Source organism: Pongo pygmaeus, chromosome 17 (assembly GCF_028885625.2).
Source record: "Pongo pygmaeus isolate AG05252 chromosome 17, NHGRI_mPonPyg2-v2.0_pri, whole genome shotgun sequence".
NCBI lineage: Eukaryota > Metazoa > Chordata > Mammalia > Primates > Hominidae > Pongo > Pongo pygmaeus.
The window spans coordinates 84,120,027-84,141,378 of NC_072390.2; the positions used below are offsets into that span (position 1 = coordinate 84,120,027).

A 21,352-nucleotide genomic window follows, 5' to 3' on the forward strand; every position below is an offset into this window, starting at 1 on the left:
ATGGAAAAACATCCCATGCTCATGGATTGGAAGAATCAATATCATTAAAATGACCATACTGCACAAAGCAATTTACAGATTCAGAGTTATTTGTCAAACCATCAATGTCATTTTTCACAGAATTGGAAATGTCTATTCTGAAATTCATATGGAACCAAAAAAGAGCCTAAAGAGCCAAAGCAACCCTAACTGAAAAGAACAAAGCTGAAGGCAACACACTATTAGACTTCAAACTATACTATAAGGCTACAGTAAACAAAGCAGCATGGTACTGGTTAGAAAACAGACACATTGACCAATGGAGAAGGTTGGAGAATCCAGAAATAAAGCTATATACCTACAACCATCTGATCTTTGACAAAGCTGACTAAAATAAGCAATGGGGAAAAGACTCCCCATTCAATAAATGGTGCTTGGATAACTGGCTAGCCATATGCAAAGAATAAAATTGGACCCCTATACAAAAGTTCACCCAAAATTTATTAAACATTTAAATGTAAGACCCCAAACTATGAAATTCCTAGAAAGAAACCTAGGAAACACCTTTCTCAGCATCAACCTTGGCAGGATTTTTAGCTAAGTCCCCAAAAGCAAATGCAACAAAAACAAAAATTGACAGTGGGACCTAATTAAACTAAAGATCTTCTGCACAGCAAAAGAAACTACCAACAGAGTAAATAGACCACGTACAGAATGGGAGAAAATATTCACAAACTATGCATCTGACAAAGGTCTAACACAGAATCTACAAGGAACTTAATAAGTAAAAAAAAAGAATAATTCCATCAAAAAGTGGGTAAAAGACATGAACAGACACTTCTGAAAAGAAAGCAAACAAATGGCCAAAAAAAAAGAAAAAAAATGCTCCTAATCACTAATCATCAGAGAAATGCAAATCAAAACCATGATGAGATACCATCAAACCAGTCAGAATGGCTATTACTAAAAAGTCAAAAAATAACCTGCTCTTGAGACTGCGGAAAAAAGGGAATATTTATGCACTGTTGGCAGGAATGTAAATTCAGCCACGGTGGAAAGCAGTTTGGAGATTTCTCAAAGAACTTAGAAGCAGAACTACCATTCCACTCAGAATCCCATTAATGGGTATATAGCTGAAAGAATATAAATGATTCTTTTGTAAAGACACAGGCACACATATGTTCATTGCCGCACTATTCACAAGAGCAAAGATATGGAATCAACTAAGGTGCCCATCAACAGTGGATTAGAAAAAAAATGTGGTACATATACATCATGGAATTCTATGCAGCTATAAAAAGGAAAAAAAAAACATGTTTTTTTGCAGCAACATGGATGTAGCTGGAGGCAATCACCCAAAGCAAATTAACATAGGAATGGACAGCCAAATATTGGATGATCTCACTTATAAGTGGGAGATAAAGTTTGAGCACACCTGGACACAAAGATTGGAACAACAGAATCTGTAGACTACTAGAGTACGGAGGGTGAGAGGTGTGGGTTGAGCAAGGACCTACTGAGTACTATTCTCACACTTCGGTGGGGGTATCCAGACCCCAAACCTCAGCATCATGCAATATTTCCATGTAACAAACCCACACATATACCCACTGAATCTAAAATAAGTGTTGAAATTACAAAAAAAAGGGAAAAAAAGAATTACTCTGGGTCAACAAGAAGAAACTCGGAAATATAATATCTGAAAAAGACAGTACTGGAATCAATGATATGGTTGAAAGTAAAAACTTCATGATTATGTCATTCAAATCTATTTTGAAGTTAAATGCCACTATTCACTAACACATTTCAGCATTATTGGTGTGCAAGAATCATTGTACCATTATATTGCATGGACTATAGAGATAGTTTGGGAAAGATTGAAATCAGGTTGGTTTGGACTTGAGTGGCAAGTGTTGGGATATTTTTTGTGAACATTTATCAAAGGTAACTAACGTCACAACATAGGTGTGTATTGCGTGGACAACTTTTATGCTATGAGGACCTTTGTTAATTCTTCATCGAGTTATGTCCTCAAACCTTGCATTTTGATTCATTTATTTCTCCTTGGTCAGGCTATTTTTGCTGTTACCCCTCTCATATCTGTTCCTGACTCTATATACTGTGCCTCCTAATTATTCTGTTTTACTGTTTGGCACTATTTAGTTATTGGAAATCCATATTCCATCCTATTTTGTTACTCTGCAATTATTCTCTCACAATTCACTAATGAATGCCTATGTGTCAGATACAACCTAAATATTTCAGTTTTTCTTCTCTACATTTTTGGTCATTTAAAATATTGGCTCCCTTTGAAAGACGGGCACCTTTGGACAAAAAATATATTGGATTTCTTTCTCTCTTATAATACTGTGAAAATGAAGATTAACATATCAAGTAAAATAAAAATTACTTAATTCTAAAACTCATAGGAATAAAACTGGCTACCTCTTGGAATGTTTGGTTGATTGGACGTGTTGCAAATGGGAAGAGAAGATGTGATATCTTTGTCATATTGCTACCTTGAACGAGTTATTTTTCTTTCATTACTGATTAAAACCTAGGAATAGCATAGAGCTTCGACATTATTATTGGATGTTAACAATGGTCCAGTATGCCAATGCTTAGGAAATCCCGTCCCATCAATTATCAGATTCCATCCCTCATGAGCCTCAGGCAGGGGTCCTGCAGGGAGGAAGGGCTGTGTGCATCTGCACTTGTTCCTACACCAGGCTACCAGGTCGTCTCTCTTGCCTGTGAGAGTGCTGCACTCATACTTTTTCAGAGCTGGAAGAAGGGAAAAAAGCGGAAGAGTGAGTCTTGTGGACTGGTGCTACTGTTTCGGTCGTGGGTGCTCTACTGGTCATTAGAGGTACAGGCACTGTCTCTCTCTCCCATTTGTTTGTCTCTTCAGATTAGCCACTAACTGCTCCGCTATCAGCTCCAACTCCTCCCACAGTCCCTTCCATATAGAATTCTTCTGTTGATAGCACTTCATCCATCCAGTTGGTCCTTTTGAGTGGAGTTGGTTATTTTGTTGTTGTGGTTTTTAATGATACATGTCCAGCTCCTCTCTATAGGGTCCACTCATGGATCATCCCACACACTCAAACGTTCGTGTTCCAAAAAATTCTGAAATTACAGGCAATTATCAGTGAAGCACCATCTCTTTGCTCCCTAGGAACAGGTTACTTTTCCTTTTTCCAATGTCACTGAGGCACTACTCTGTCCCCCAAACTCCTGGTGGCACATGTTAATATCTTCAGGAAGTTCTCTGCAGCCCCTTAGATTTAGCTATACTTGGGGGCCAGTAACCCTACCCTATTTCCAGGGGAAGCAGGGAGGAGCCGAATAACAGGCCTTTCCAGCATTTCCTTGTGAATCTTCCCATTATTCATCTTGGAGATGGGAGCACTGAAGAGATACAGGATCCAGCCTTTAATTTTCTCTGGTCATCTGTTTATCATGACTTCTTGTTTAGGGAGGTGGGAAGACCAAGAACCCATTCTTTTTGGTCTAAGAGCTTAGGTAAAGCTGGACAGAATGGAAAGCCTCATTTTTTGTTTATCTTGGGTATCTTGTATATCATGTTATTGTGTGTTTGTGTGTATACAATGTATATGTAAATAATCAGAATCATTATATACATACAATTGTGCATTGTGCCTTTTTATTCCCCATTATATTACTCTCATTGTTTTTATTATCAGAATTATTTCCACAGATGTTAAAGCTTTATAATTTTCCACTTGAAGAATTATTTATTCAATAAGGCCCCAATCATATAGATTATTTCCTATATTTATTATTAGAAGTAATGTTGAGTAATTATAAACATAAATCTTTTATATATATAGGTACTTAAAACAATTTTCTAGTTATGAAACTTAGGGAAAATTTAAGAGCTGTTAATATACTCTGGTAAGTTATCTTCTCTCCCAAAAAGTCACGAAAATTCACATGAAATGTGTGAGAATATCTTTTTTCCATTCCTCTATCAATATTTTTATTATATTTTCATTTTCTGGATTACTGTATTCCATCTTCTGTTAATTTTCCTTTCTATTTCTGAATCTTGAAATCTGAGTTACTTCCTGTTAATTTTTATGAACATTAATATGATTTTACTTCTATTTGTCTTTCTGCCCACTTCTCTGTTGTCACCTATATTGGCCCTTCCGCTTTTTTTTTTTTTTTTTCTTAAATACAAGTCGGAATTGTTTGGACATTGGGTCTGTAAAACTCAATATACATGTTCATTTATTTTCTTTATTTCTCTAGAATTATGAACAAAACCAATAGCTTTGTCTATCAGGAGAGTTTACTCTGTGCAGAAACACTTTCATATACAGGGGGTTGCCTGGGGAACTTGTAAAAGGCTGATTCATCAAATGAAATTAAGCATTTTCAACAGCAACAAAAAGTATTTTCCCTGAACATTTGTAACTTGTGCAATTACAGGGCACTAAGTGTGGGTAGAGAGAATACTGGAGACTTTAGTTATAAAGCACTAGTTGGCTAAGTGTTCATGGATTTAAGAAAAACTGTGTGGGAGTAATGCATTTCCCACTGAGAATGAGTCACTTATCTCACTTTCTCTACCCCATGGGGGCCTGTAAAATAGAAAAAGAACTTGTGATTCCATCTAAAGTTTTGGTGACTAACCATTAATGCTTTAACTTAATATTTGCAAGCTCTCTAGGGATGCAAAATGCTGCATGAATGTTAAATTATATTTGTTATAGTTGCGATTTAACTATAGGATTAATCATATTTGCAATTCTTTAGAAGTCTTTAAATATCACACTGAGTCAGGATATATTATATAGTAGATGAAAATGTATTTCCTACTGTTATAGAACTTTATTATTTATAGATTTAATTGATGATTAATGTATGCTATTAGAAAACAAGTCTAAACTCACATTATTTTTATTTAGCCTACATCGTAAGAACTAATTTATATATGCACACGATAGAGGTGAGTTACCCTCAGGATAACACACATAGAAAGACATACATAAATATGATGTAAAAAATATGATCTGGCTTATTAGGCTCTATAATTTTTTCCTGCAATGTTTCCAGGTACACTTAAACATTTATCTAGTGACCTTATTTTTGCCAGTTGTTGTATCTTTATTTTTTTATCCTTTTTCTTTTCCCTTTCATTTGGTTCTCTGTCTCAAAGGAAATAACCAACAATCACTACGTAGGGACTTTTAAGTAATCTAAACAATTGCTTGAGAAGGGAGTTTGGACCTTTCATTTGGACTCCATTATATAGAATAAGGACCTGAGTACTTTGATTATGCTCATTCATTGTTTCATTCATACAGGTGATGAATATTTATCAGCCACCATCTTTATGCCAATCTGAATAGGAAATGCATTGACATTGAGCTCAGTGTGGGTAAGGTGAGATTCATCTCTTAGATGATCTCAGTAGCCTCTGGCTGAACCCCACATGGCCATTCCTGCCTCCTCCATTTCTGTTCACTTGGACTTAGTGTTTCTTCACCTTTGCTGCAATGATCGAATTACCTGGAAGATTTTTAATGAACAATGATCCAAGTGTCACCTTCCACACCAGTAGAGCAGAGTATCTGGAGATGGAGCCTATTCAATATTTTGAACCTGGGTTGTAACTAGAAGACCACCTTCTTTTTTTCCCCCTGCCCAAACACAAACTTTATTATTTGGGAGGGGGAAGAAGAGGTCCTTGGCACTAGTTGGAATGGAAGCTCCAGGGGCAGAGGTTGGGGAGTTCTGGGGCTCTGTTCTTGCCCGGCAGGGTGGGCATGCTGGCCAGGGCAGGCAGCAGGTGTGAATATGTGTCAACCCAGGAGGAACACAGCCTCGTGTAGCCACTCATCATGGTCATGCAGCAGCACAGGTGTGTGGCTCATGGGTGAGAAGCCTAGAGCCAGCACTCCTATGGCACAGAGGAAACAGCTATCAGTGGCAGCCAGAGTAAGGTTCATGTCCTTGCAGACCTGGCTAAAATCTGCCCATCAGAGGTCTGAGTCATTAGTAGGTGTCACTCAGAGCTGCGTCTGCTTCTGAGCAAACTCGAATGTGACCCTGTCTCCAGCTGTCTGGCACCAGCCCTGCAGCTGCTGCTCAAAAGCTTTCAGGCCCACATCTGGTGCCACAGCAAAGTCTAAGCTGGCGCTGATAGTGGCAGTTGCCCATGTTATAAGCCATGCCATCCTCTAGCTTACTCAGGTTCACGGAGGTCACAGCCCCACCCTTTAGATGGGGGTTTGACTGCAGCCTCTGCCTTTCTATCTCCCAAAGGTTGGGATCCAGCTCATAGCCTTGTACAGCTTTCCTGCAGCTATGCCCTCAATGAAGCAGAGCCCTGGCCTGGCCTCTGAGTGCTGGTGACCCACACCCAAGGGACTCTGCTAACTATCAAACACAGTGAAGGCATCAGTTGGCTCATGACAGATTGTTACATATTCTTCAGATGGTTTTGAGAAGGACACATAGAGTCATAGTGAAATGCCTGCCTTCCATTTCTTCTCTGTTTTCCTATAATGAAGATACACAGTGGTGAATGTTCTTTCTGTGTATATTTTTGGTCTTTTACTACATATTAGTGTACTCACAATATTTCATTTATGCAAAATTTAAATGACCAATTTTATCCTATATAATTCTGCAGCTTGCTTTTGACACTAAAAATATTTCACAGATATATGTATATTGATAAATGAAAGTCTAACTAATTAATCTTATTGTTATAAGAACCACTGTAGGTTTATTTATCAATTCCCCATTGATGCATGTACATATATACTCGGTTACAAACTATGCCATATAAAAATCATTGTAAAGAATGTAAATTTCTCCAGGTTCTATTTCAAGTATATAGAACTGCTGTGTAAGAACTTCAGATTTGATGGGTATCACTAGATTGTTCTCCCAATTGTTTGCGCCAACTTACCTTCCCATAGTGTATGCCTACACTGTGCTTGGTATCTGTTTAAATAAAACTTTATAGATATTTTATAGCTATATAAATATCAAGACCTATTTACGACTTCTAGTTTAACTTATTTATTTTTGATCTATATTTTACTTAATAAATATATTTAAATCAGCCTCTAGCCACTGGTCTGGCTAAATCCTACACAGTGTATATGTTGGACATTTATTTGTAATTTTTATTGTTATTTTATTTAACTAATATAAATTTCCAAAGAATCTTAAAAACTGTTCTTTAAAATTTGAATTCTACTTTAATTGCTTTGGTGACTACAAAAGTTATCAATAATTTCTTGAATTTGTTGAAATGGAAATTTGTTGAAAATTGTTGAGGCTTCTTTTGTGAAGTATAGAGTGAAGTTTGTAAATATTCATTTCATGTTGGTATATTCACTGTATGGTCTCTTGAAAAGGGAGTATGTTCCCTTTTTACTAATTTTGTGTCAGGATTGAGGGTACAGGGACACACTCACATACCCATTGAAATTGTTAGGCTTTGGGTCCAAATCTCAGCTCAAATTGTAATCCCAGTGATCCCTCTCCCTGACCCGTCCTCCCACCCCACCCCTGGGTAAAGGGAGAGACCAGATGAAGGTAATTGAATCATGGGAGTGTTTTCGCCCATGCAGTTCTCATGATAGTGAGTTCTCACCAGATCTGATGGTTTTATAAGGGGTTCTTCCCCCTTCTTCCTTCCTGCTGTCTTGTGAAGAAAGTGCTTTGCTTCCCCTTCATCTTCTGACATGATTGTAAGTTTCCTGAGGCCTCCCCAGCCATGCTGAACTGTGAGCCAATTAAAACTCTTTCCTTTGTAAATTACTCAGTTCCAGGAAGTTATTTTATTTTATTTTATTTTATTTTATTTATTTATTTATTTATTTATTTATATTTTGAGACGGAGTCTCGCTCTGTCGCCCCGGCTGGAGTGCAGTGGTGTGATCTTGGCTCACTGCAAGCTCCGCCAGGCAGTTCTTTATAGCAGTGTGAAACAGATTGATACAGTAAATTGCTACTGCAGACAGTGGATTGCTGCTATAAAGATACCTGAAAATGTGGAAGCAATGTTGGAACTGGGTAACAAGCAGAAGTTGGAACAGTTTGGAGGGCTTAGAATAAGACAGGAAAATGTGGGAAAGTTTGGAACCACCCAGAGACTTGTTGAATGGTTTTGACCAAAATGCTAATAACTTTATGGACTACAAAGTCCAGGCTGAGGGGTCTCAGATGGAGATGAGGAACTTTTTGGGAACTGGAATAAAGATGAATTTTGCTATGGTTTAACAAAGGGACTGGCAGCATTTTGCCCCTGCCCTAAATATCTGTGGAACTTTGAACTTGAGAGAGATGATCTGAAGTTGGAACTTATGTTTAAAAGGGAAGCAGAGCATAAAAATTTGGAAAATTTGCAGCCTGACAATGCTATAGAAAAGAAATCCCATTTTCTGCAGAGAAATTCAGGCCTGCCGCAGAAATTGCATGAGTAACAGGGAGCCAAATGTTAATTGCCAGAACAATGGGGAAAATGTCTCCAGGGCATGTCAGAGACCTTCACAGCAGCCCCTCCCATCACAGGTCAACCTAGGAGGTAAAAATGGTTTCCTGGGCCAAGCCCAGAGGCTTGTTGTTTTGTGTAGTCTTGGGACTTGGTGCCCAGCATCCCAACTGTAGCTAAATGGGGCCAACATACAGCTCAGGCCATTGCTTCAGTGGGTACAAGCCCCTAGGCTTGTCAGCTTCCACATGGTGTTTGGCCTGTATGTGCACAGAAGTCAAGAATTGAGGTCTGGGAGCCTCCCACTAGATTTCAGAGGATGTGTAGAAATGCCTGGATGTCTAGGCAGAAGCTTGCTGCATGGGTGAACTCCTCATGCAGAACATCTGCCATGGCAGTGCCGAAGAAAAATGTGGGGTAAAAGCCCCGACACAGAGTCCCCACTGGGGCACTCCCTAGTGGAGGTGTGAGAAGAGGGCCACCATCCTCCACACCCCAGAATGTTAGATTCACTGACAGCTTGAACTGTGTGCTTGGAAAAGTCACAGGCACTCAATGCCAGTCCATGAAAGCAGCTGCAATGGGGCCGGTACCCTGCAAAGCCACAGGGGTTGGAGCTGCCCAAGATTGTAGGAGCTCCCTCCTTGTATCAGTGTGATCTGGATGTGAGACATGGAGTCAAAGTTGATTATTTAGGAGCATTAAGATTTGTGATGGTTAATATTGAGTGTCAACTTGATTAGACTGAAAGATGCAAAGTATTGTTCCTGGGTGTGTCTGTGAGGCTGTTGCCAAAGGAGATTAACATTTGAGTCAGTGGACTGGGAGAGGCAGACCCACCTACAATCAGGGTGGGCATCATCTAATCATCTAAGAGAGCAGCTAGGATAAAAGCAGGCAGAGGAACATGGAAGGACCAGACTGGCTGAGTCTTCTGGCCTCCATCATTCTCCCATGCTGGATGCTTCCTGCCCTAAAAATCTTTTGGACTCTGACACCTACACCAGTGGTTTGCCAGGGACTCTTGGGCTTTCAGCCACAGACTCTCTGCTTCGTTACCTTTGAGGTTTTGGGACTTGGACTGGCTTCCTGGCTTTTCGGTTGACAGATGGCCTATTGGGGGACTTTACCTTGTGATCATGTGAGTCAATACTCCTTAATAAACTCTGCTTCATACTTTCATCTATCCTATTAGTTCTGTACATTTGGAGAAGCCTGACTAATGCAAGATTTAATAACTGCACCACTGGATTTTGGACTTGCATGGGGCCTGTTGCCCTTTGTTTTTTGCCCATTTCTTCCATTTGGAACAGGTGTATTTACCCAATACCTTTACCCCCATTGTATCTAGGAAGTTACTAAATTGCTTTTGATTTTACAGGCTTATAGGCAGAAATGACTTGCTTTATTTCAGATGACACTTTGGACTTGAACTTTTGGGTTAATGCTGGAATTAAGAATTTGGGGGAAGCTTGGGAAGGCATGATTGGTTTTGAAATGTGGAAAGAACATGAGATTTGGGAGGGGCCAGGGGAAGAATGTTATGGCTAGGCTTTGTTGTCCCCACCCAAATCTCATCTTGAATTGTAATCTCTGTAATCCTCATGTTTCAAAGGAGAAACCAGATGGAGCTAATTGAATTATGGGGGTGATTTCCCTTATCCTGTTCTTGTGATAGGGAGTTGTCACCAGATCTGATGGTTTTATAAGGGGCTCCTCCCCCTTCATTCAGCACTTCCCCTTCCTGCCACCATGTGAAGAAGGTGCCTTGCTTCCCCTTTGCCTTCCACCGTGATTGTAAGTTTCCTTAGGCCTCCCTAGCCATGCTGAATTGTGAGTCAATTAAACCTCTTTTCTTCATAAATTATCCAGTCTCAGGAAGTTCTTTATAGGAGTGTGAAAATGGACTAACACACCCACACATACATTTTATAGTAGATACATTTTTTTCCTTCAAATTTTCTATATACTTACAATTCTAATTTGGTTGTTTGGCAGAGAATTGACAAGTACATATTGTATCTATTGCCTCATCTTACTTGGATGAGTCTACATAGGTAAAGTGAATTTCCCAGCCACCCTTTATTTATCGGTAAGCATGTGCTTACTGATAAGCATTCTGGCGAAAGGAGTTATCAGTGAAAGCACTGACTGCAACTGACATTAGGGCTGGCCTTTGTGGAGTTATAAAATATACATGTAAAATGTACATGTCAAGTAGACAGCTTGATATGGAATTCCGGATTTCAGTGTATGTCTGTTAATCCTTCTATCTCATTACAATTTTTTTCAGAACATTTTTCTGTGTTTCATGTTATTTAATTTTGATCTTTTATATATTTATTTATTCCTCAATAATATCTATTTCATTCATCCATGTCTTTTTAATTTCTAGAACTTTATGTAGCTTTTTAGAAAGTTCTACTTTTTACCCCAAATCTGTCCTTTATGTTCTCACAGTTTCTTATTAATTTACTTTATTAATTTAATTATAATTTATCATTTATCATTTGATAATATTATGGGTTTTTTTGGCATTTTCGCATTGCTGTAGTTTAAGCTCTTTGAATGCTATTTTTTCTGCTGTGTTTGTTTACTCCTCCTCACATTGAATCATTACTTCTTAGGATTTGAAACTTTGTGAGCTAGCTTTTCCGTCAGATTGATTTTTCTGTGGGCTTGTGTATTCTGAGCTGTTGAGTCATTTGGGGCTTATTTCTGCTTTGTATTCCCAGGGTTTCATTTGGCAATAAGGATGATTTTCCATCTTGGTGATTACTCTAGCTCCTGACCTCCATGTCAGTGTTTGCCATAGTATGAGGTTTGATTTTTTTTAATTTAATGAGGGTATTTTGTTTTATACTCTGGGATAGAAACAAGCTTGCATATGCAAGCCTGGAGCTAAATTCTCAATTTAACTATATGCATATATCTATAGTATATACATAATTACATATAGACACATATATACACATATGTGTCTATACATACATCTACATACACACACGTATATATACATCTACATATGTATACATACATATACATACATCTAAATACACATACATCTACATACATATATAGTATATATATTTTATATATATATATATATATAGTATTAGGGTTCTCTAGAGTGACAGGAGACTAATAGGATAGATGCATATGAAATGGAATATTGACTCACACCATCACAAGGTGAAGTCCCACAATAGGCCATCTGCAAGCTGAGGAGCAAGGAAGACAGTTCGAGTACCAAAACCCCAAAGTAGGGAAGCCAACAGTTCAGCCTTCAGTCTGTGGCCAAAGGGCCCGAGAGCCCCTGGCAAACCACTGGTGTAGGCCCAAGAGTCCAAAAGCTTTCAAGGGCAGGAAGCATCCAGCATGGGAGAAAGATGGAGGCCAGAAGGCTCAGTCAGTCTGGTCTTTCCATGCTCCTCTGCTTGCTTTTATCCTGGCTTCACTGGCAGCTGATTAGATAGTGCCTACCCAGATTGAGGGTGGGTCTGCATCACCCATTCACTGACTCAAATGTTAATCTCCTTTGGCCACACCCTCACAGACACACCCAGGAACAATGCTTTGCATCCTTCAATCCAATCAAGTTAATACTCAATAATCACATAATCATCACAAATATATATAGAGAGAGAGTCATTATCATAAAATAATGAACATTATTGAGAATTTGAGTTAGTGATGTGGTTGGCTATCCAGAAGCCATTAGTGCTTTTGACATGGGAAGTTTTCCTGGAGTCATGTGAAGGAGCAATCATGGAAAGAGAAAAAACATTGGAGATGGATAAGTGGATAAAGAAACTACAGAAAGCTATTGTAGAAGGTTTTGCTTTGAGGGGAAAAAGAGATCTGGTCTATAGGTTGAGTGAGGCATGTAATCAAAATAAGTTTCTCTTTTTGTTTTAAGATGTAAGCCTGGCACATTGGCTCATGCCTGTAATCCCAGCACTTTGGGAGGCTGAGGCGGATGGATCACTTGAGGCCAGGAGTTTGAGACTCGCCTGGCCAACACAGGAAACCCAGTCTCTACTGAAAATAGTAAAAAATAAATAAATAAATAAAAAAGTAGCCCAGTATGGTGGTGCATGCCTGTAATGCCAGCTACTCGAGAGGCTGAGTTATGAGAATCCCTTGAACCTGGGAAAAAGAGGTTGCTGTGAGCCGAGATTGTGCCACTGCACTCCAGCCTGGGTGACAGAGCAAGATTCTGGTGTTTTTGTTTGTTTGTTTGTTTTTTGTTTTTAAGAAAAGCAGCAAAGTTCTGGGGTAAGTTTTATGACTAATGAATATCTGAGACTTCCCAAGTCACTCATGTCTGTCTTATGTTGCCTTCAAATATGCCCCATTCTACTTATCCTTAGATTCTCCTAACTCTGTTTCTCTTATTCCCAGTTGTCTGCATCTAATGCTTGGTCTAGAGAATAGAAACAGTGACTATTTTCTTCATTTTTTTCATACTTATCACTAGAATCAAATAGTGCATTATCAGTATGACATAAACTCACATCTGTTTTTGAATGACTATAGCAGGTAGACTTGCTTGAGAGTGGAGAAAAGGCATTCGTTTCTTTCCTATTGATATAGTACAAGCTCTCTGGGAATTGTAGAAAAGAAACGTATCAAAGGAAACTCCATGTAATGAACAAAGAACTTTCACATAAGGAATGTCTATTACCTATGTTTCTTTCTGAGTCCCTCCAAGGGCTATGTGCAGCCAATGATCAAAGCATAAGAGGATAGTTTATTCTTATGGTAATAACAATAATAGTAATTAGCTATGTATAAAACAATGAATGTATGTATGAAAAGCATTATGAACATACTATTATGTAGTAGTTACTTTATCAGACATTAAAAAAATGCATTTACCATGCACAATGGCCCTTTGAGGTGGGTGTTATTATTTTCTACAATAAATATAGTAAAAATAAATCTTCATAATCATGGATGTCTTGATTTCTTCTGGGATGAAATGATGAAATGTGTATTGTAAAACGAGATCTGCATTTGTTCTAACCTAGAATAGCCTATTTAACTATTCTTAATAAGTATTCCATTAGTGATATGACTATATACATATATAGACACATACATATACACACATATATATGAATGCCTTAGTCCCAGAGATAAATATTACACACAGACACACATACAGAGTATGACTCACGGCTGTTGAGCAAACTAGTCAGAGACATTATCAGTAAAGTCTTCTCTTTTGTCCTCTCATTTCTGTTTGTGATTGTTATAAAAGAGTAAAGTCCTGTTTTATAGATAAGATGTTAAAGAATTATATGTTATTATATTAGAATTTAAGAGAATGACCCTCAGAGATACTTATTTTTGACCCTATTTTTAAAATTTTTTTATATTATTATTATTATACTTTAAGTTTTAGGGTACATGTGCACAATGTGCAGGTTAGTTACATACGTATACATGTGCCATGCTGGTGTGCTGCACCCATTAACTCGTCATCTAGCATTAGGTATATCTCCTAATGCTATCTCTCCCCCCTCCCCCCACCCCACAACAGTCCCCAGAGTGTGATGTTCCCCTTCCTGTGTCCATGTGTTCTCATTGTTCAATTCCCACCTATGAGTGAGAACATGCGGTGTTTGGTTTTTTGTCCTTGCGATAGTTTACTGAGAATGATGATTTCCAATTTCATCCATGTCCCTACAAAGGACATGAACTCATCATTTTTTATGGCTGCATAGTAATCCATGGTGTATATGTGCCACATTTTCTTAATCCAGTCTATCATTGTTGGACATTTGGGTTGGTTCCAAGTCTTTGCTATTGTGAATAGTGCCGCAATAAACATATGTGTGCATGTGTCTTTATAGCAGCATGATTTATAGTCCTTTGGGTATGTACCCAGTAATGGGATGGCTGGGTTTTGACCCTATTTTTATAGTCTGGGAACCTGCAGCATCAAATTTGGAAATTTGAATTTTACATTTGTGAAAGTTTATTTGTAAGTGAAGTACATTACTTTTTATATATATATAGATAATTGCTATACTTCTATTTTGATTTTTTTTCATACTGTAGGATCTTAATGTCTGGTGAAATATTGGTGATACATACAGATATAGTGATACAGTATTTTATTTGGATATTAGCTAATCCTTTCCACTACATATAAGTGTTCTACTAATAAGTTCATGGGCATGTGAGGCAAGCCAATGCACACACACACTCACATGCACTGCAGTTCAGGCCCCTCTCAATACATCATTCTTTCTTTTGATCTTGGCATGTGCTACTATTTCTGCCCAGAGAGACTTCCTCTCAATCATTCCTCTTCATATCACAATTTTTACTCATGTTTCAAATTTCAGATCCAGTGTTCCTTTCTCTAGGAAATCTGGTCATCTTTTCCCATGCTGTTAGCTGCTTTGTGTACCTCTTCTTTAACTTACCTCTGACATAATCCTTTCCAAGTAGAGTATCTACTGATTTGTTGTTGTTGTTGTTGTTTGCTATTGTTTCTTTCTGCAAACTAGATTACAGGTTGATTTTCTTATAGGACTTTTCCTCAGTTCAGCAAAAGACAGGCTCCTTGTCACATGACCATTAAAAATTAGGCCCACAGACAATTTATAGGGTGAGAAAAATGGGTTTTATTGGACAAAAGGGGAAAAAAAAAAAGAATCAGGGACTCTCTGAAAAGCCAGAATCCTGGTAGTGTGCTTCCCACATCAAAGATTAAATACCAGGTTTACCTACGAAGAGAAGGGGCCAGGCTCCTCCCCGCTGCAAACAGTGTGAACTACTGTGGCTCCACCACAGGGCACAGGTTGGCTGGAGTTTCTTTGGGGACCCCTTCCCACCTGGCTGTCTCAATTTCATATCTCTGTCCTTGGTGCTTATCATTGTTACATCGCTGATTACCAATGAATATTAGTTGGATGAATGAATAGATGAAATGAGGAAAGGTGTAAGGAAGGAAAGAAGAAAGGAGAAATGATATCTCAGATAACAGACATTCTCAGTTGATTAATATTCATCCCCTTGTCCAGTTTCCCTGTCTTGATACAAGCCTAATTTTTCATATATTTTTCCCCTATTATGGCCCCCTTGCACTTCATTATTAAAGGCTCCATTCTCAGGCCCAAGACCTAATTATTAGAGTGATTTATTTAGTAGGTATGTTTTCCTGATCACAGATGGGTTTAAACATTAACATATGACACAACTTTAGCCATTTAGACATGAAGTGAAGTCCTGGAGAACTAGTAAATTTTTTTCACACTCAGTGAAACAATTAAAACAACAACACTGAGAACACTGTATCAGCTTGAACAAGCTGGGTTGTGCTATAGCAACAGTAGACTTGAAAATCAGGATGGCTTCAAAAAACAGTTATTTCTTGCCCACCGGACAGGTTCTTCCAATGGCACAAAGTGACAGAGGGATGCAAGTGTACATTTTGATACAATTGTAGAGGCAGAAAAAAGAGGGCGTGGTGAATGGTACTCTTCAGCTGCCTAGAGATGACATCCCTTCTCCTGTATTTCCTCGGTCAAAGATACTCACATGGCCATGCCCGATTTCAACACTAGGAGCAGTATAATCATACTCTCAGGATGAGTGCCAAATGTTTGTGAAAAATAATGCAGGCAACCACAGTTCTCAACACAGAAATATGAACCCAGTCCTTGGCAAGGTTACTGAACTGCCAGATTAACAACCATGAAGTCACTCTAACCTTGGATTTATCACATCACAGGAAAACATTTTCTTGGTTTTTGCTTGTTTGTCTTTTTCCTGTTAATCACAGATGAAAATATCGTAACTGAATCAACTTTATTGTAATTTTCCCTTCACTAGTTCTCTATTAAGGTCATTACCTCTGTAAGTGAGATGAAAGTGATTTTTTTTTTTTTTTTTTTTTTTAGAAACGACGTATACTTCACTCTCAATGTTGTCTTTTACTTTCCATGCCCTTTTCAAACCATTGAAACAAAAATTAAATTCAAACTCTATACCAGGATTTTAAGATCTTTACCCTGTCTGCCCACAACTAAATCATCTGACCCTCTTGCCCCTTTTCCTCAATACATAATGCTTAAAAATCTGTTAGAAGAGTTCTGCTACCTACCTGCAATACCCCTCTCCCTCGAGTAAGTCAACTCCATGTCATCTTGTCATCCAATGCTATCTTCCAGTCTTTCACTTTCTAACGGAAGTCTGTCCATAAAAAGATGTGTAAGGAAGAATATACTCCCCCAGACATCTGTCTCAAAATATTTTTTTTCCCACAAATATAGTGTTTTAGGTCTATCAAACTAACTCCAGAACATGATAAAAATAAATAGCAGTTGTCAAATAACAAGAAACAAATAATATTATGGTCTCATAATGTAAAAGAATAAATTAGGATTTTTTTCAAATAAAATATCTTGTTTAAACTGTGTCTTTTATGTACGTATCATTTAAATGATCATAACTTTTTCATTCTTATGCGCAGTGTTTTTCTCTTTATCATGTTTTCCCCTATATAGTATCAGGAAATTGTCTTAGCAACAAATGGACACAAATCTTACTAGGAGAAACAACTTTTATCTTTGCTGCTTCTCCTCAACTCTCTACCCAGCAAAATTTGGGAGATATTTTGTGATTATAAAATAGCAAGCAAAGGACAAAGGGCACATATGACCTAAGGATGACAGAGCAGAAAGGTGAAAAGATCCCCGTCCCTGATTGCATTTGCTGAGATGCTTGGTCTACTCTGGACCTGATACCTATGCTTATGATTGCATCTGATCAAAATGAGCACATAAAACAGTCTCTTCTAGCCAGTCAATCTCGTGCTATACTTAATTCTCGTATCATGAAGCAATGTACATATATATCACTTAAAGGTACAATTTTGTGAAGTTGCTTTTATATGCGCTTTTACAGATGAGGAAAGCAGAACTTAGAAATAAGATAAAATTTGTTGATTTTTTTTCTGTATTTTCTCAATACTTGAATATAATTGGGAACATTTACTAACTGACTAGATAAAACATTAGTGGATGCTCGACAAATATTTTTGATCATTTGCCTAGTTATCTGTGGCATTGAATAAATACAAAGACATACTCCAAAATTTGATTTTCAATCTTTTAGGCTTCTAATTACTATATTCACTTTACACATATTCAAGCATTGTTACATATAGAGATCCAAAACGAACTCTAAATTACAGAGTACAATATTGTGGGTTCACACAGTTTTGTACTTTACTTTCTCAGTAAAGTTTCCATCATCTATTTTCCATCCATGGACTTTTGCTAGGAAATTTAATTCTGCAGGGTAGATATTCTAAAGTGACAGCCAGGGACACCAGATGCTGAAGTCTGTTACCTGGGAAGCAGATTCTGGAGATATCAACATGCAGGAAGTGTACTAGGTAGTACATTAGCTATGGGAAGAACCAAGCAGCCCAGGTCAGAGGGAGAAGTAGGACTGGGAGGGCTGTGATCATGGGACCTCAGCTGATCTTTGGGGTACTTCTGAAGCTGGGATGGACCTTTGGACCTGTCCCAAGTTGGGCTAGGAATAAGTCCTTTATACTTCTAAAATGATCACCAGGAAGTAGGTGTGGACTTGGTGGGGAGTCTCTTTGCAGCCAAGAGGAAAGAGCTGTCGGTGAAGAGCTGTTGTGTGACAGTTTTTCCAGCAGCTGGTGAAATACATCTTTCCATACAGAACAGGGATCTCAGAGGCTCAGGACAGAAATTTCCTGTCACTTGATTTTTCCTGCTTCTCTTCCACCCCTCATTAATTATTCTCTGTCTTAAAAAATCATCTGAGTATTTTTTAGTAATTGTCACAATTGACAAATATCCTTGATTGTTTTTTAATCTATTACCTCTACTGGATTCTAAGCTTTACAAGGTTAGAGGTCATATCTAACTCGTTCACTTTTATATGTAAAATGCATAGCACAGTCTTTGGCACATGGTAGACATTTAGTGAAGGCTTGTGGAATGAATGATATTATATCAACACTATAGACAATACTAAATCACAGTATATTTGACACGTAAGATGTTAAGTGGACCCACTAAATATGCTGATTAAGACTGATAAAATGCTCTTATTTTAAACTATCATCTGTCACCAAGTATAATAAATGTTTATGAATAACATTGAATTTATTCTTGTTGAAGATACATGTTCCTCTGGTTTCTGTATTTTCTGAGGTAAGAATTTGATATAGTAAGAATTATCTTAAAAACAGGCAGGTAGTACAAAAATTATAATGTGTTTAACTTGAGTGGTATTGTGAGTTCTTTAATATATTTAAGTAGCTGCATTTGATTGTGATAACAATCCAATGTATCTGAGTCAACTTTTGAGAAGAGAAAATCTGCCCTTGTTGATAGCATTATTACTTGCAGTTGGTGTATAACAAGGCTTCAACAGACCATGAGCAAGCTTGCCCTGTCACTTCAATTGCTTCACAGTAACACTGTCGTTTATGTTATATATAACATTTTATATATTTAACATCTCTCCATGTGAATATATAAAAGGCTACCATATTATATTGAAGGGTTGAATGTTTTTTCTTAAATGTAATCAGGCCCATTTCACGGACATTTAGTTTCCAATATTCACTGTAAACACCAGCAACAACAAAATAATGCTGCGACAAATATTCTCATAATCACAACATTTCACACAACTAGGCGTATATCTGTGAAATACATTGCTGGAAATAGAATGGTTGTGTCTGACTTTATGTGCATTTTTAATTAAAAAAATATTGCCAATGTTTCTCCATGGATGAATCCTTATTTCTCCACATTTTACTGGCAGATTACCTTACCATACTTAGCCTTTGCCAGTCTGAAGACATTTTGATTTTTTTAATTAAGCTTTTTATTTTTGATACTTTTAGATTCATATGCAATTGTATAAAATAATGCAGACAGATCTGGGTGTCCCTTACGCCCGGATTGTGATGAGAACATTCTCATCATAAGGTTCCCTTTAAGCTACCCTCACATGTACCTTATCCTGCTCCTGCCCTGTCCTTAACCCCTGGCCACCACTGCAATTTTCTACAATATCTATAATTTTGTCAGGTCAAAAATGTTACATAAATTTGAATCGATGTGCCCCTAATTTGAGAGATACTGAATATATTTTGTTTGTTATATGCAAATTATATACTTACTGTGATTGAATTTATCATTTTGTGATCTCATGATTTGGGATCATACTTAGGAAAACTTCCCCTACTTGATGATTAAAAGAAAAACACCACATCCACATTTATTTTCCCATATTTTATGGCTATTTTTTACTTTTGGATCATGAATTCATCATTAGTATTACTAATGATTTGAGATGTGAAAATAATTCCACTTTCGATTTCTACCTAGACATCCTAAGATAATTACCAATACATTTTTTTATGATTGCCTTTTTGTGATTTTTGTATATAAAGTAATATGACAGCATGTTTTAGGAAACCAAAGAAATATCCTTGGGTTTTCCTACAGTATTATAACATTATGAAGAGCCAGAGGCTTTTTCTTTATAGTTTTAATAAAGATTTTTTTTTTTTTGAGACGGAGACTCGCTCTGTTGCCCAGGCTGGAGTGCTGTGGCGCTATCTCGGCTCACTGCAAGCTCCGTCTCCTGGGTTCACGCCATTTTCCTGCCTCAGCCTCTCGAGTAGCTGGGACTACAGGCGCCCGCCACCACACCCGGCTAATTTTTTGTATTTTTTTTTTTTTTAGTAGAGACGGAGTTTCACCGTGTTAGCCAGGATGGTCTCGATCTCCTGACCTCGTGATCCGCCTGTCTCGGCCTCCCAAAGTGCTGGGATCACAGGCGTGAGCCACCAACACCTGGCCCCAATAAAGATGTTTTCTATAATGATAGTACAATTAATTTTACACTGCAAATTTTAACTAAAAATGAGAAATGATATTAATCTGAGGATAATTATTGTAACCTGTTAATTTATATAGTGTATGGTGTTAATTATAACAAGATTGATTTGCAGTCTAATCACCCTATGATAGATTAATATATTTCTTTACCCATGATGGGTCCTTGCTGCAGGTTTCTGAGCCTGGTTCATGTGGTTTCAGAAGATGTGTCAGGTAACAGCATGACTACAGCCTCACAAAACCTATTTTCTTCAGCAAATAATTAAATCATGTAGTGTGCTAACTTTTAGCATCTGCTGAGTTAGTGGATGATCAGGATGAACAGCTCTTTTTGCATGTATTTATATTATTTTATTTATGGTTATGTGATTTCCTTTTGGGGGAAGGTTACATAAAAACTACTTTTGTGTGAGGTGCAAAATAGATCGTTTACAAAACAACGTAAAGAGTGCATTATATTTTAGTCACATATCTTTCATTTATAATCATAATATTTGATTACGGAAATGTAGAATTCGAAATGAAGATGATGGCTCATCTAAATTCTTCCTAAAATGTTTTTCTCTTTTGTCAAAAGAAGTCGCCATTCTTCTGATTTTATCAGAGTAGACTATAAATAATGTAATTTTTGTTTTCCTTTGAAAGGAATTACTGAACCTTCAACATGCCTACTATAAACTAAGCAGACAATACCAGGCAAATATTGCAGAACTGACTCATGCAAACAACCGAGTGGATCAAAATGAGGCAGAAGTAAAGAAACTAAGATTACGAGTGGAAGAACTAAAGCAGGGACTCAACCAAAAAGAAGATGAGGTACTACTTTATGAGTGAACACATACTGGATAGCTTCTAAATAGTATTTTAGAGCACATCTAAAGATTGTCTCCCTTATTAACATATGGCATTAATGGGAATATAAATATTCATATCTTAATGACTGAAATCAATTTAAAAAGAGTAAGGAAATAAG

The 21,352-nt window shown here is 37.5% G+C and overlaps 1 protein-coding gene across 23 annotated transcripts in view; it reads left to right on the forward strand.

The window, feature by feature from the left end:
- CCDC102B (coiled-coil domain containing 102B) overlaps positions 1 to 21,352 on the forward strand; it is a 372,905-nt gene that overhangs the window by 276,115 nt on the left and 75,438 nt on the right. For 11 of the 23 annotated variants that reach the window (XM_063653804.1, XM_063653803.1, XM_063653806.1 and 8 more), the window contains one exon: positions 21,025 to 21,195. The exons of 7 other annotated variants lie outside the window; for them this stretch is intronic. In XM_063653804.1, coding sequence (XP_063509874.1) covers positions 21,025 to 21,195 — 171 coding nt within the window. Of the gene's footprint in view, positions 1 to 21,024; positions 21,196 to 21,352 lie in introns of those variants that run through there. 5 more of the 23 variants (XR_010124190.1, XR_010124192.1, XR_010124194.1 and 2 more) reach the window with 1 other exon arrangement.